Below are 15,354 nucleotides of genomic sequence, written 5' to 3'. Positions count from 1 at the left end.
CAAAAGCTCTTTAATGTCGTTATCTATTCGGGACTCGCACACCTCAGGCTGCAGCATCTAAACTTTAACATCGGCGGAATAATGACACAGGAATGGCTCGTAAAATGGAACAAAACATCATCATCATCAGAATGATTGACACACGATGCCCCCATTTTGCATTACACAGAAACCAATACTGATAAATCATACTAAATAAATCATGCGCTACTAATATCAGTTGGCAATTCAAACAGCATAATTATTGTTTATTGTACTAAAAAATACAATTACACTTAACAATACCTAAACACCATACTATCCAGATTGTGTAGCCAGACGTTTTAAAGGTACAGTCAAACTTTGGATTTCGAGCACAGACTCTGGTTTTCATCTAAAGTATTTCAGGTTTTGTGTTTGAGGTTTTTGTACTGCTTTGTACTGCTTTCGTAATGTTGCGTATTGCACATGAAGACCGAGCCCTGTACCGTATCCTTCCATCAGTGCTAAATAACCCGCCATGGGGCCAAAAAATATTACATTCACGAAAGAACTCATCCCAAAGTACAAAGATGGCACCCCCTCCCAAAACTCCCCATGCTAACATGGCAATCTGAGTGTGAGTCTATATTCTTAAATATCATGTGTCCTGTATTATGTCTAGTATAATGAGTACTACCAGTGTAAAGGTGAAAGGTCATGTCATGTGTAGAGGGCTGTGATAATGTTAAAAACTGTATCAGAAGGTCTCTGACGATGAAAATATTTATAAATAAGGACCCGATGTCTGGAACCACTCGACTGCGACAAAGGAGGGACGACTTAGCTTCATCCTGAAATGTCATGCCGGAAAGCTGAAATATCCCAAACTTTGTGCCAGCGGTGTACCTTCCATGTTTACTTGCCACCCTCACTCGGATCCAAGGTGAAGTCAGAAGCAGCTTAGCAGTTATCTGGCTTTGTGAAAGAATGCCAAAAAGAAAACAGCAGCTCTGAAACGCCCCCTCAGACAAGAAGAAGCCGGGACGTGGAAGTTGCCTACAAGCTAAACACATCTGACATTTGCTTTGTCAACAGTTGCTGCTTTTATGACTTCGTCTCCAGTTTGTTCCTGCATTGATGGGTTTTTTTTTTTTTCTTCTTCCGTCATCCCTTGCGGATCGGCTGAGTTCTTGTGCGTGGCGGGCCTCCCACGCTTGCTTCATTGTTGGCACTTTAACTAAGTCACACCGCGTGTCCTTGGGAAAATGGCAATTTACGTCACAACGCAACAAAAAAACAAACAATAAAAACATTCCGATGCTTTTGTAATATTTTACTTCCTGCAGACAGAGCCCAGATTTCGGAGCACCCGTCCATGAATCGATACGTTTAATCTCTTCTACAAAGCCGGCGCCTATAGACACGGAATATGGAATACATACATTTATAAATAGTCCCTCCACGCTGATAGGATGTCGTGACGCCCTTGAATGTGCTTTAAGCTTGCTTACGGGTCACAGCGTTATTGGAATACGTGGAGGCTTGCAAATGCAAATTCCGCACACTCCAGTATGCACAAGATATGGAACTGGGTGCTCTAATTATTTAAAGGCGCGCCATGATATCCGGGCCGGGATGGTTGCAGCTTTTTTATGCGGCAGGAAATAATCAGAGCGCTGTCTGTGCCGCGTACGAGATGTAGTCGGTGTCGCGCTGCAGAGATGATCTCATGAATAGGCAGCATTTTTAATGAATGCCAGGCTGACGGTACCACTTCCTTGTTTGTGCGGTCGCTAATACGCGCGAGGTGTGGGCGATCCAAGGCTGGGATCAGCAGCCATATTTGTCTTCTGTGTTGAATTTCAACATTTGTTGTTGTTTTCTTCCCGATAATAATTTTAAGACCAGTTGAAAGATGTCAAGAATGGACGATTTGGACTGTCGGATCTCGAGGTAGATGCAAAAAGGAGGAATGGGAGCGAGACGAAAACATTTTGAATAAGCGATATAATGCAAACAAGCGTCAAAGCAAAATGGGCTGGCATTCTTATTCATCACTTTGAGCATGTTTGATGCCAGTGTTTCCAGGAGGCTAGTGGGAATTTAGCACCAGGTGGTAAACGTCCATTGCCATCCATCCCCAAATGTTCTGGACTAAGATGAGGGCTTATTCCTCTGCAAGAAGTCCTTTGTGAAATGTTGACAAGCCAGTTGCGATGCCGCTAGCACGCAGACGAGGGCCATCGGTCATGAAGGATGCCCCCTACAACATCTCCACGTAGCCGGCTACCGCTTGACGCCCCTGTGTAACCTGAAGCTCCATTGTTCCATGGAAGGATCACAATGGCACCGCCTCCACTGTGCCGTATGGAAAACATCTCAGGTGGATCTCCTGGAACCCACTAGGACCACCAAGGGAGAATAAAACTTTCTTCCACCTTTCAATGTCCCATGTTTGGTGCTCTCCTGCTAATTACTATTTTGCGGAGTTGGAGGACATTTTGAAGACTTCTCTCCCAGATCTAACAACCTTCATCTGGGCCGGCCTGGGATGGTGCCACTTCTTTACGGCTCCTCGTGATATTTATTTTGGGTCGAACACTTGACTCAGGATGATTTTCAGTAGTTTGAAACGACCCACCGCCTTCAAAGAGAGGAAGATGTCTTGCCTTTGCCATCAAGAGATCATGAATGCCTGACACTGAATCACAATCAATCCACATTCTTGTCAAGATTTGGGTTTTGAAAGGTTTTGGACTTAAACTTTTGATCAGCTGAATTGATCGCAGGAGATTTTGGAGAGGGGGGAGCTAGCATTGGTTGAAAAAGAGACATTTGTACGAGTGGATCAATTACTTGATTTTTGGCCAAGCACTAGTGGTCCCTGGTGCACCCCCCAAAAGCCGGAACAGTACGTAATCAGGTAATTGCATTATTTGTTGGTATGTCTTGAAATATTTTGCTGTTTATGCATGTCCTGTAGTTTTATTATGATTACCATGAATTCAGGTGAACAGCCACACCACACGAGACCATGAAGAAACTGGTCTCGTGAAATTGCAGGTCTGACTCACAGTGACATTAAACTCATCACACGGTAACTTGAAACTCGGCATTATACATTGGAAACATACAAACATGTACCAATACGATTTAAAGTGGAAAGAAATATATTTTTTCCCACAAAGCATTTAGTTAGAGAAAGCCATTTCATGAGAGGACCAGAGAAAACATAAACGAATATTGTCTAGTGGTGCAATGCTACCTCTGTCCACCAGATGGACCCAGAGGACCCGTAGACCAAAGCCCAGAGGGAGGCTGATGTCATTGCAGCACCTCAATGAATGCAAACCTCAAAACAATATAATCCATGTTAGAAAAGGAACATGGTAGCGTTATGTCATTTTATTGGGAAAGTATTTTTCTACATTTTTTTTCTACAAATTTTAGATGCCTAAAAACACGTGCAACTGTATACTGTCTACAGTACTGCAGTATTTTTAGGCAACAAACCACTCTCCTGCCCAGCTTCAAGTAGAGTATATTTCATCGAGGAACTTTCATCGAGGATATTTCTCCTTGATTCAAAATGTCACCATGAGAATGTGCAAATTTGTAATGCCACATTTTGTCAGCGTCTGACCTTTCTGAGTCGCAAAATCCCCTCCTGAGACTGTGCGTCGGTGATGACCTCAAACACGCCCTGCTCGTCGCCCTCGATGATGTTGTACGTGGAGCGCGCGTTCTCGCCGATGTCACGGTCGTTGGCCTTCACCTTGCCGCCCATCTTCCCAATTGGCAGGTCTTCCGAGATGACAAAGTCGTATAAACCTAGCAATGTTTGGACACAAGTTACCAAAAAAATACAGTAAACAAAGAAATAGTCAATATATTTTATAAGAAAATATCGCACTAATAAAAATAAAATAAAAATAAAAATAAAAATAAAAATAAAAATAAAAATAAAAATAAAAATAAAAATAAAAATAAAAATAAAAATAAATTAAATTATTTTTTATGACAAAAAACTGTACTGAAAAAAAGAAATGTTTATTAAAAAAATCTAAATGTTATGAAATAAAAGTCCTTATAATATGACAAAAAATGGCCATATTATGAGTACAAAAAGGAAAAAAAAGGCAATTTTCGGTGGACTGACTTTTGGAGAACTTTGGCGGGTTGTCGTTGATGTCGGTGAGCGTGACGGTGACCGTGGTGGTCCCCGACAGGCCGCCCATGTGACCTCCCATGTCCTTCGCCTGGATGACCACCAGGTACTCCTCCCGCATCTCTCGATCCATACCGTGGAGAGCGATTTTGATTGTGGCTGGAGGGGAAAACACACACCCAAAAAATAAAGGATTAGCACCTGACAGCAGGTACATTGTCTTTTAATAACATTACACATGCGAGTATGCAATAACCTTCACGTCCGCCTTTCTTGACACTCTGCTAACACACATTATTTTACAGCGCTACGTTCCTAAACAAGGACTCGGCAGCCAGCAGAGGTGAAGAATTCCCCGCAGGTATATTTTCTGCAAAAGCACAAAGTGTGGGCACTGAAAAAAAAAAACATCCACTTGTTTTCCGGCATGTTGTTCCGCAGTCCGCAGTCATTTGTATTCTGATTGAGTGTGAATTATGCTGTCTGTCTTGTATAATCTTGAATATTGTATGCAGAATGGACCTTATTGACTCTGCCACAGCACAGAATATAAAAAGGGCTCAGCACCGGCATCTCTGGATAATCCACTCAGGAAACAGAGACCCGCAGGATCATCAAATGAATATAAAACCCCTCATAAAAGCCCGGCTTTGGCATGACACCCCGCCTCGGCTCCTGAGCTGCCTCGGAAAATGAGAACAGGCTTGGACGGCGTTGCGAAAACAAGGCGGGCAGGAGGGGAGAGGCTTGGCCGTCTGCGCTCGCATTTTCTATTCTGGAGGCCGGCTCGACTGTCCGCCGAGATGGAGCGCCATTTGGGGGTCAGCTTTGCTTTTGGAGGTCACGGGCAGCACTGATAAAGTACAAAATGTGACGCCATGGATGGTTTTAGAGGAGGCGGCCGTGCTGCAGTAATCGTGCGTCTGTTCGCGTACACCGTGGGGGTCTGAACTTTTTATGCGGACCTATTGTCATATTTGCTAGCCATGCTAGCAAATTCGGCTGTGTATTGTTGCCAACAATAGTCCAACTTTCCATTCACGTATACACATTATACATACTTGTACATCTGTCTGTCCATTCACACGCAGCAAACGACTGTCTGGCCATTTGCATACACACTCAATATACAATATATAATATACAAATATGTCTGTCCATTTGCATATTTGCATAACGTACATGCAGTATTTGCCTGTCCATTCCCACATAGCAAACATCTGTCTGATATTTGCATACACACACACAATAAAAATTTGTGTCTGTCCATTCACACACACACACACACACACCAAACACCGGTCTGGCCTTTCGTATACACACATAATGTACACATCCATCTGTCCATTAGCATACAGCATGCACACATCATGTCTATCCATTCACACACAGCAAACAACTGTCTGTCCATTTGTAACAGACTCAATATACATATATGTCTGTCCATTCAAACACAGCAAACATTTGTCTGTCCATTCTTATACACACTTAACGCACACATTGTCTGTCCATTCGTGTACATGCATAATTTACATACAGTATCTGTCTGTTCATTTGCATACACAACATATGTAAATACCCGTCTGTCCACTCACACACACACACACACCAAACATTGGCCTTTCCTTCCGTATACACACATAATGTACACAGCTGTCTGTCCATTCACACAGAGCAAGCATCCTCTGTCAAACATTAAAGGCGTAATGTGAACAATTGTCTGTTCATTCACACGAGGCAAACATCTGTGTGTCCATTCGTATACCACAGTCTATTCACCCACACAGACACCGTCCTCACTTGTTTGTCCATTCAGCTACGGAATGTAAAAAATCTGCCCTATCACTATCAACATACACATGCAGTGTGTCAGTCTATTCACACATAATGCTGCATGGACAATCCTGTAAACATGGCCGTCCACCGACATGCAACCATTTCTCTGTCCTGTTCTCTGACCCACAAACAAAAGGTACGAATCCACCTGCCTTATCGCATGACACGCACACGGGATGTCTGTCCATTCACACACAGCCGACATTGGCTGTCCTGATTCACTTTCTATGATCCACAGCTCATAGAAATCCATCCTGGCTGCACTTTAACACCGTTGGGAACTTTCTTGACACAAACTGCACGAGACGTCAGCTGTGAGACAAAGCGTCCAAAGTCCGATCCCTCCGCTCATGATAGGCTGACATAACCAACGTTAGTCGGATGTGGTGCGGACCGCCTGCCCTCCAATGACGTTCCCATGCGTTTCTAACCTTGGCTTCAACCGAGCGCTGCTGCGTAGGAACATCTTGGTGACATAATATCAACAAAATAGTCACAATAACACCGCTCCGCTACGACTAGTTCAACAATTCACTCAGGACTCGCCGCAGGAACGCCGATACTTGACTCATGGCTGCGAGTGGGAATCAAACAACAAACTCCCACGGCCAAGTCAATTCTTTTAGTCACTCTGGAATCTCTATTTCTACTATCATATATCTATCTTGAAGTATGTGCTGGTGTTCTTTCACACTGTGACACATCAGGTTAGTATGGAGAAGGTGATTTCACGTAGAAACACCTTGTGTACAATAGTACACAGAAGTACTTCATTAGTACTTGATTGAGCCATTTTGAATCAGGGATCCATGATCATAATCAACAATCACTTCTGTTTCCTTCAGTTTCGGGTGTCAGTGTCAGTCCATTCAAATACACACCCTGATATAAACATCCGTCGGTCCATTTGTTTACACAAGCACTGTATCATATCGTCATGTATGTCCATTCACATAGACATACAAGGTAAGAATGTTCAGACAGTTTGTCCGCTCACATGCACTGAACATGTACACACAACCTATACCTATCATATTCACACATCATGCAAACATATGTTTGTCCTTTCACATACATACATAATACAATCATGTTTGTCCATTCGCATAGACATACAAAGTAAGAATGTTCAGACAGTTTGTCCGTTCACATGCACCGCACATGTACACACAGCCTATACCTGTCATGAAAACATGTGTTTGTCCATTCACATACACGCATAATATAATCATGTTTGTCCCATCACATTGAAATTTAAGGTAAACACCAATATGTCATGTTACATATGTTACATTTGCATGTACACACAGAGTATACCTGTCTGTCACATTGGCATTCACACACACCTGTCCATTCGCGCATAAAAATGTTTGTCCATTTACATACACACAAAATGTACGTATGTCTGTCCATTCACACATAACATAGAGACGTTTCTCCATTCACAGACACGCAACAGGCAAACACGTGAGCACGTCATGTAAACACCCGTCGTTCCATTCACACAATGAAATGCTAGCTAATGATGAGAGATAGCACCAAGAAAAGCCTGAAGGACAGAGCGGCTGAACTAGAACGGTCCATAAATATTGCATAGTGACCGCTCAGCTCGGAGCCCATTATATTCCCTATCAAATCAAATATTCCAAAATACTTTACTCCACATTCTGCCCCAAAAAGCCCCGGGAAAAGTTCGCTTCCTGCAACGGTAGCGCGCGCGTGTGATTAGCGCGTGTTTGCGGTGCGTAATAAGCATCTGATTTGAAGGTAGGCCCGCTCAGGCAAAAACAAACAAATCCAAAAATAAGACGAGGCACAAACAAGTCATCTCTCCAGTTGATCATCGTTAATTATTCAAATTAATTCCTAATCACTCAAAACGGGAGGATAGACAAACACTCATTTCCATAGATGTTTTTTTTACCACCTAGCCAAGTGATAAATTGGGCCGTGATGTTTTTTTGTTGTTTATTCATGTATTCATCCAAAGCTTTTCACTTTCAATGTTGGCGTTGTAAGTGTCAAACACTCCTTAATGGTTGCTTCCCCCCCTTACCTTTGATTTGCCATTAACATTCATTAAAACATCTGGCTCACCTGAATGAGCCATCTGCGTCAGCCCCCGCGTCGCTGGGAATGCTAATTCCGCCGCCATTGTCCGATTCCAGAGTTCCGTCCGCAGCTGCGGTGAGGACAAGGCCGACTGCTGACGAGTCCGAAGGTGACGATGCGCTGTTGTCCCAAACTTTAACCAGTGCTCGCCTACGCATCGAGTCAAGTCAAGCCACAAACATCCGTCGATCCATTCACGTATGCCTCAAACATCAGGGTGTCCATTCACATACGCATGTAAACTTAATATCTGTTTCTCCATTCCCGTACAGACAAATCAAACATTTGTCTGTTCACATACACACATAATGTACACGTCTGTCCATTCACATATGTCCATACGTAATGTACACGTCTGTCCATTCGCATACACACCTAAACCTAATATCTGTTTCTCCATTCACATACAGACAAATCAGACATCTGTCTGTCTGTTCACATACACACATAATGTACACGTCTGTCCATTCACATACACACGTAATGTACACGTCTGTCCATTCACATGCACACGTAATGTACACGTCTGTCCATTCACATACACACGTAATGTACATGTCTGTCCATTCACATACACACGTAATGTACACGTCTGTCCATTCACATACACACGTAATGTACACGTCTGTCCATTCACATACACACATAATGTACACGTCTGTCCATTCACATACACATGCAAACTTAATATCTGTTTCTCCATTCACGTACAGACAAATCAAACATCTGTCTGTTCACATACACACATAATGTAAACGTCTGTCCATTCACATACACACATAAACTTAATATCTGTTTCTCCATTCACATACAGACAAATCAGACATCTGTCTGTCTGTTCACATACACACATAATGTACACGTCTGTCCATTCACATACGTACATACGTAATGTACACGTCTGTCCATTCACATACACCCGTAATGTACACATCTGTCCATTCACATACACACGTAATGTACACGTCTGTCCATTCACATACACATGTAAATTTAATATCTGTTTCTCCATTCACATACAGACAAATCATACATCTGTCTGTCTGTTCACGTACACAAGTAAACTTGATTTGTTTCTCCATTCACATCTCGACAAAACAAACATCTGTCTAACAAATATATCGTTAGCCCATCCGCATATACATGAAAAGTAACATTTGTTCATCCATTCACATAGACACAAAATGTAGAAATCCATCTGTCCATTGACATAAAGACAATGTGCATATGTCTGTCCTTTCACGCATGCCACGAACAAATGTCTGTCCAGTCACGTAAACAGGTGGTAAACAGGTGGTCATCGTCATACACACAAAACGAAAACATCCTTCTTTCTAACCACAACTATCCGTCCATTCATATCCACAGACAATGTACAGCCCTGTCTGTCCATTCACACACACAGTGACTAAACCTGTCCATTCAAACCCAGGTATCGTACACCGTTCATCAACTGTAGTTCCAAAACCCCCCAAAATCCATCAGTCCATTCACACACAAATGCAAACACCTGTGTCTCCAGTCGCATACAAACACGTATGTCCGTTCATGTGCGCACATGATGTTGACATGGGCTCACATTGCCATCTCATCTGCGATTAATGTGGTTTATTTAATCCCGTCGGCAGGGAAAGCAATTAAAGATCCGAGCTGGAATCTGTTTTTGCAGTAGCTTAATGCTTTAATAACACTGCTGAAGTAATTATTATTATCAATACGAGTTTGAATTCATAACGCAGCCATGTTGCATTTAGCAGACAGGCCGGGGCTCTGCTTATGAATCCGCCAATTATGTAGATTTAATAATGACTTTGATGCAGCTCATTGTTGAACGATGCAATATATCACAGATGATCGCTTGACCTAGCTAAACCTGCACAAACAGCGGAGAACGAGATGTGTCCCGCAGATAGAAGGTTGGGGGGGGGGCTTTTGTCCCTGGAGAGGCGGACAAAGCCTCTTCTATTCAGATCAGGTTCAGCGCGAGGGTCCATTATACGGCAGATAATACTTTCCATTTGTGCCGTCATTAACTTTTGAAGATCCCGGCCAGATCGCAACGTTCATTAAAATCAACGGCGGCCTGTCGCACGCCATTTCTGTTATTTGTCATTTTTCTGTTCAAAGCTTTGCTGTGAGGACGTGGATGCAGGAAGTGAATTCTAAGCAGGCTCGTGCAGGACGCCTGGAAAACAACAACAGGAAGCTGGCCACCTTCCAACAAGCCTACGAGGGTCAAACAATTTTTACGAGCTTGTTATTGTGTAAACATGCCCTGAGCAAACTGCAGCGCTTATTTTCTTACACTTTTTCAACGAGCACACTTACCCAAGGCGGGCGGCATGCAGGCCAGGCCGGTGGTTGGCCGCCTCGCTTTGGTGATGTTACACTGAGCAGCCTGGACAGAGAAGCTGAAACCGCTCTTATTACTTTGCAGTGTTGTAATAAGTACAACTTTCAATTTTACGGGCTATTTTTATTTTTAAATACATTCTATTGGATGAATTGATTGCAATTCATGAAAATAAATTAACTCTAGAAAAGCAATGGGAATAACTTGGGGTGTCTTAAATGAACCAATGTGTAAAAATCATTTCAAACTATTAATAATAACCAATTTAATACAGTCATGGTGTTATTAATAATAAATTAAATACTGATTAGCAATTGCAATTAATTGCCTTTCAATTAATTATTTTTGTTACTTTATCTTATTTTTTATTATTTCTATAGTTTTATACAAAAAAAACTGGTGAATTTTGACACGACCTTACCATAATTTAAATTATAAAAACAATCGGATTTTTAAAAATTATTTTAAATAGTTTTATACTCCGAAAATATTGGTGAATTTTGACACCGACCTTACCATAATTTAATTTTTTTTATTATTTTCAATAGTTTTATACCCCAAAAATATTGGTGAACTAACACCGACCTTAAAGTATAATTTAAATTATAATTTCAATAAATAATTACAACTATTAGAAAAATGAATCTTCGGTTGCATTGCAGTACATTTATTATCTTGGACAAAAACAAATGTCACAGTACATGTGGGAATTCATCGCTACCTTCAATGAACCACAGCTCCCCAGTGCCGGCAGCACTCATGCACACCACCGCCACCAAGACACGGTTATCTTTGGTCACCATAATGGCCGCGCATTGACTCATTTTCAGCGGCTCGTAAATCCACGCTGCTTTACAAGCTGTACACTGACTACTCTAAAGGAAATCCATGATTGGCTTGACAAGATAGCGTGTACCTAATGTTGCGACCAGCGAATGAAGAGCAACGCCTCACCACTCGACCTCAGGTGACACCACAAGCTGCTTTATCTCAGTGGACACGGCTAATGAAAAGGAACGATGTTGAAATACTAAAGAGGTCCCGGCCCAGCGTTCCCGGCGCCGCTCTGAAGAAGAAGGGAAAAAAAGCCTATTGGAATAATCCATGAGATGTTATCTGCGCCTGGTTGTAAAGCCCTATCTGGCTCTCATTGTGGCCCCATAATGGGCGTGGTGCTCATTCACTCCCACTTTTGTCCGACACGATGCTCTCCATTGGTTGGAAGTAGTGAAAGGATTTGCAGAGTGTATTAACAGCTCCCATTAAATTTAATGAGCCAGTGTCTCCATCTTGCTCCAGATCCTCGGCCAAACAATGAACAGCGGCACAAAGAGCTTTGGCTGGAGCTCACCTGAGTTGGGGTCCACCGAGAAGTAAGGCTGGCCCTCCAGGATGCTGTAGACCAGCTTGGCGCTGTTTCCGTAGACCGGGTCGTCGGCGTCTGTGGCTGTCACTCGTGTCACCGGGGTACCTGCGTAGCGGAGAGACATGGGGCGCCAATTCAAGAAACAATACAAGCAGTTGATGTTTGCTAAATACAAGGATGAAGAGTCTTGAACCAGTCATGATGTGCTATATATATCACTATATTGACACTTACTATGGTACCCATTATGGCATTGGATGCTGATATCACAGGGTACTTCCGTACGAGATACATTATTTATAAAAAAAAACCTTAAACTGTATTATGGAAAGCAGGAAGTGAACAAATGTAACAGTTAGTGATTGTAAAAGTACCAGATGGAGGGGTAGGATTTAATAAGCTTTGCTTCTTCCTACTCCTTTTGGACATGTGGAACTGGGAACTGATTATGGGATGCACTCAATTGGAATCTGATGCATGTTCAAGTGAAATTAAACCATTACCATTACCATTACCATTACTATTACCATTACCATTACCATTACCATTACCATTACCATTACCATTACCATTACCATTACCATTACCATTACCATTACCATTACAGTAGTCACAAACACGTCCTGGGAATGTGGACCATGCTGAAGAACGCCTGAACTTGAGAAAACCCAGAGTCAAATACCCCCTTTTTGTGGAATCATTGCCAAGTTTGAACTGGGATTTGGTAAGAAGTGAGTAAGATATTTCCTTTCCCAGTCCCTACCTCCAAGCAACTTATTTTGACGGCGCATTTTTTTGAAAACAAAATAAAAAAACCTCCTATTTGTGAGTGTCAGTACCACTTAGGCACATTCTGACTGCTGGGGAGAAAAATCCAGCCTCAATCCCAAAATCAGGCCTCTATTCTTACTCTACTGTGGGTGTGACTTTTTTATATTAGCCCCCAAAATCCTGTCATTAGAAGAGTAAGTGTAAAAAAAAAAAAATGTGTCGCGTCCCCACATGAGACCTCAAACATACGTCAAGCGTCACTAAGCATTCTGCGTTGATTAGCCGTGCGATCCAACGTGACGGTGAAGGATGGCGTCACCTATTTATAGTTCAAATTACGCTTGCTTCTGTCTCTTGGCTCCGGTTAACTGCAGACTTAAATTCTGCATGTTGACTCATCTGGAAGTTTCCCCGAGCTGTACTGCGCACCGTGAATACTCAGCCGCCATTTTCACGTCGCTTGCACGCCAACAATACCAGCATTCATGAGATGAATCCCAACGTACGCGTGGACCTTCATCATCTCTGCACAAAGCTCCAGGGGAATCCCAAAATAGATTAGCGACAGTTCAATACGCCGTTAGGTGTTGAAAAATTGTACTGAAAACGACTATTAGAGAGTTATTAGCGCAATTAAACTCATTCACACTCGGCCGCGGCGAGCTAGCCTCTCATCGCTCCGTGACGCGGAGGAGGGGAGCGATACGCTGGCAGGAAGCTTCAGACGGAATGGAAATTGTTGCCGCGAAAGATGTTTCAAGGTGGTCCGACTACAAAAGGGAGCCGGTCCCTCGTCGTGGGGGAGCTTGAGCGCTGCCACGGGCACTTGGGTCTGTCCAAAGCTGACTAGAAAAGGTTTGTAGTAGAAAAGCATCCCGCCAAGTGGCGTTTTTTTTTTTTTTTTTTTTGGCTTGCTACACGAAATGATTCAGAGGTTCCAAAAACATCAACCCCAAAAAGTGCCAGATGCGAACGGGAAACAACAGGAGCTGCAAAGGCTGATGCCGCTGGCATCAGTCAAGCAGTATAACAGTCGGCCTTTATTCATCATGCAGTTTCCAAAAGTTTACATTTTGGTCGCCTGAATGAAGTATTTTGAAGCATAAAATGTCTAAATGAACTCAAGTACAAATATAAGTCATTCAAATATGTCTTCTACACTGGCCACTAGGTGTCAGTTGGGTGAGACACACAAGCACCAGACTTGATCAGCACAATAATCCCTAACAAAATCACCCGCTACTTTTCCCCAAAAAAGCTGAAAGTCAACTCTGAAACACTGACATGACTCCCTGTCAGCTTCGATTTCAGATACCCGAGGGCAATGGTTTCCAACGGGTGGGTTGGACAGCGAGGTACATAAGTACTGTGCAACCAATACCCGACTCTTTTTTTATTAAAAAGTAAAGTAAATCATCCTGTCCCTAATGGAGCTCCTTAATGCATTCAGTGTGTGTTGGGGGGGGGCTTCTTCATCCCCCTCTTGCCACCCACTCCACCTGTTCCAGAGGACATCCCAGGACAGGACAGAGCAGGCCTTCCTCATCAGTTTGTCAATTAGCGGTGATAAACGAAGGAGTGTTTCTTACGTCTCGTTAATTAAGCATCTCCAGTCTCCATAATTTGGCAAACCTTGGTTAGCATTTGTTAAGTGTTTTCCAAATAACCATAATAATACTTGCAGCCTTACATCGGTGGTTCCCAAACATAATTCATGGCTCATAACTCCAATAGTCATTGAAGTGGTCACTTTTACAGTTCAAAAAATACACTGGCCAATTTACCGAACCACCAAGAAGAAACAAAAAACCTAAAACAGTTTTTTCTGCTGTCTTAGGAACCGCACGGCTGCCTGCTGCAGAGCGTCGACACACAATGACAATCCACAAAACACATTTTTGGAGCTTAACAGTATTGTAGGTCGCAGAAAGGGACATCCCAGACGGTTGGTCAAAACATGGCTATGGTTGAGGGGGGGTAGAGGAAATGTAAAAAAAAAAAACAAAAAGTAGCCCCAGCCTTCTGACACCAAATCAAAACATTGGACAGAAGCACTCGATGCGTCTTTGTCGCATTTATTCTGCACGGAAGAACAAAGCCACCGCAGTCTGTCACGAGTGTCCCTCTGAAGGACAGATCAGAAGTGGAGTGATCCACACTTAATCGGGACTTTACCAGGTGCAAGGACGTATTTTGGCCTTCTCAGAGCCCGCTGACATGGAAACGCCACTGGAGAGACTTGTTTCGGAGAGAGGAGGCCACCAAGCCTTGAGCAAAGCAATCACTTCCTCTCGGAGCGTCAGTGTGCCTTTAATGAGTCCGAATACAAATACAATAAATATGCATGTACGTTAGTGCATACCTATAAGTAACATTAGTAATATCACAACAAAAACTGCAAGAACTAAAAAGTATTCATGGATGGCAACATACCAAGATACCCCCCCAATGTTTTTGATACTGGTAGAGCAATATTTTGAATTATATTTTGCCGTGGGGCGGACTGACCGTCCGAAACATGGCCGCCAATTTGCACCGACAGCCTCTCCGACCATGTACCTCGGTTTTCATCATTAAGTACTACCAAAAGGTTACTTTACATTTGAAAGTTTTACATGCAGAAAACAAACAAATGGGACTGATTTGGTGGGTGCGATATTACAAAGTCAAACTTTGGCAGCAAAAACTGAAAGCTTGCATGACTTTAAATTAAACCGTGTACAAAAAGTATCAATATTTCAGATATACTTTATTCAGGTTGACTGGGGTCTGCTAATTGTTTTTATT

At 42.7% G+C, this 15,354-nt stretch overlaps 1 protein-coding gene across 3 annotated transcripts in view; it reads right to left on the bottom strand.

Annotated features, from left to right (window-relative positions):
- The window catches only part of cdh8 (cadherin 8), a 119,343-nt gene that overhangs the window by 28,140 nt on the left and 75,849 nt on the right, over window positions 1-15,354 (bottom strand). For all 3 annotated transcript variants that reach the window (XM_058089681.2, XM_058089680.2, XM_078795791.1), the window contains exons 4-6: window positions 11,782-11,901; window positions 4,121-4,288; window positions 3,605-3,792 (exon numbers count right to left, since the gene is read on the bottom strand). In XM_058089681.2, coding sequence (XP_057945664.2) covers window positions 3,605-3,792; window positions 4,121-4,288; window positions 11,782-11,901 — 476 coding nt within the window. The remainder of the gene's footprint in view (window positions 1-3,604; window positions 3,793-4,120; window positions 4,289-11,781; window positions 11,902-15,354) is intronic.

The sequence above is a fragment of the Doryrhamphus excisus genome, linkage group LG13 (genome assembly GCF_037039965.1).
Source record: "Doryrhamphus excisus strain RoL-2023G ecotype Guam linkage group LG13, RoL_Dexc_Guam_v1.1, whole genome shotgun sequence".
Classification (NCBI taxonomy): Eukaryota; Metazoa; Chordata; class Actinopteri; order Syngnathiformes; family Syngnathidae; genus Doryrhamphus; species Doryrhamphus excisus.
This window is presented reverse-complemented; position numbering and strand designations above follow the sequence as displayed.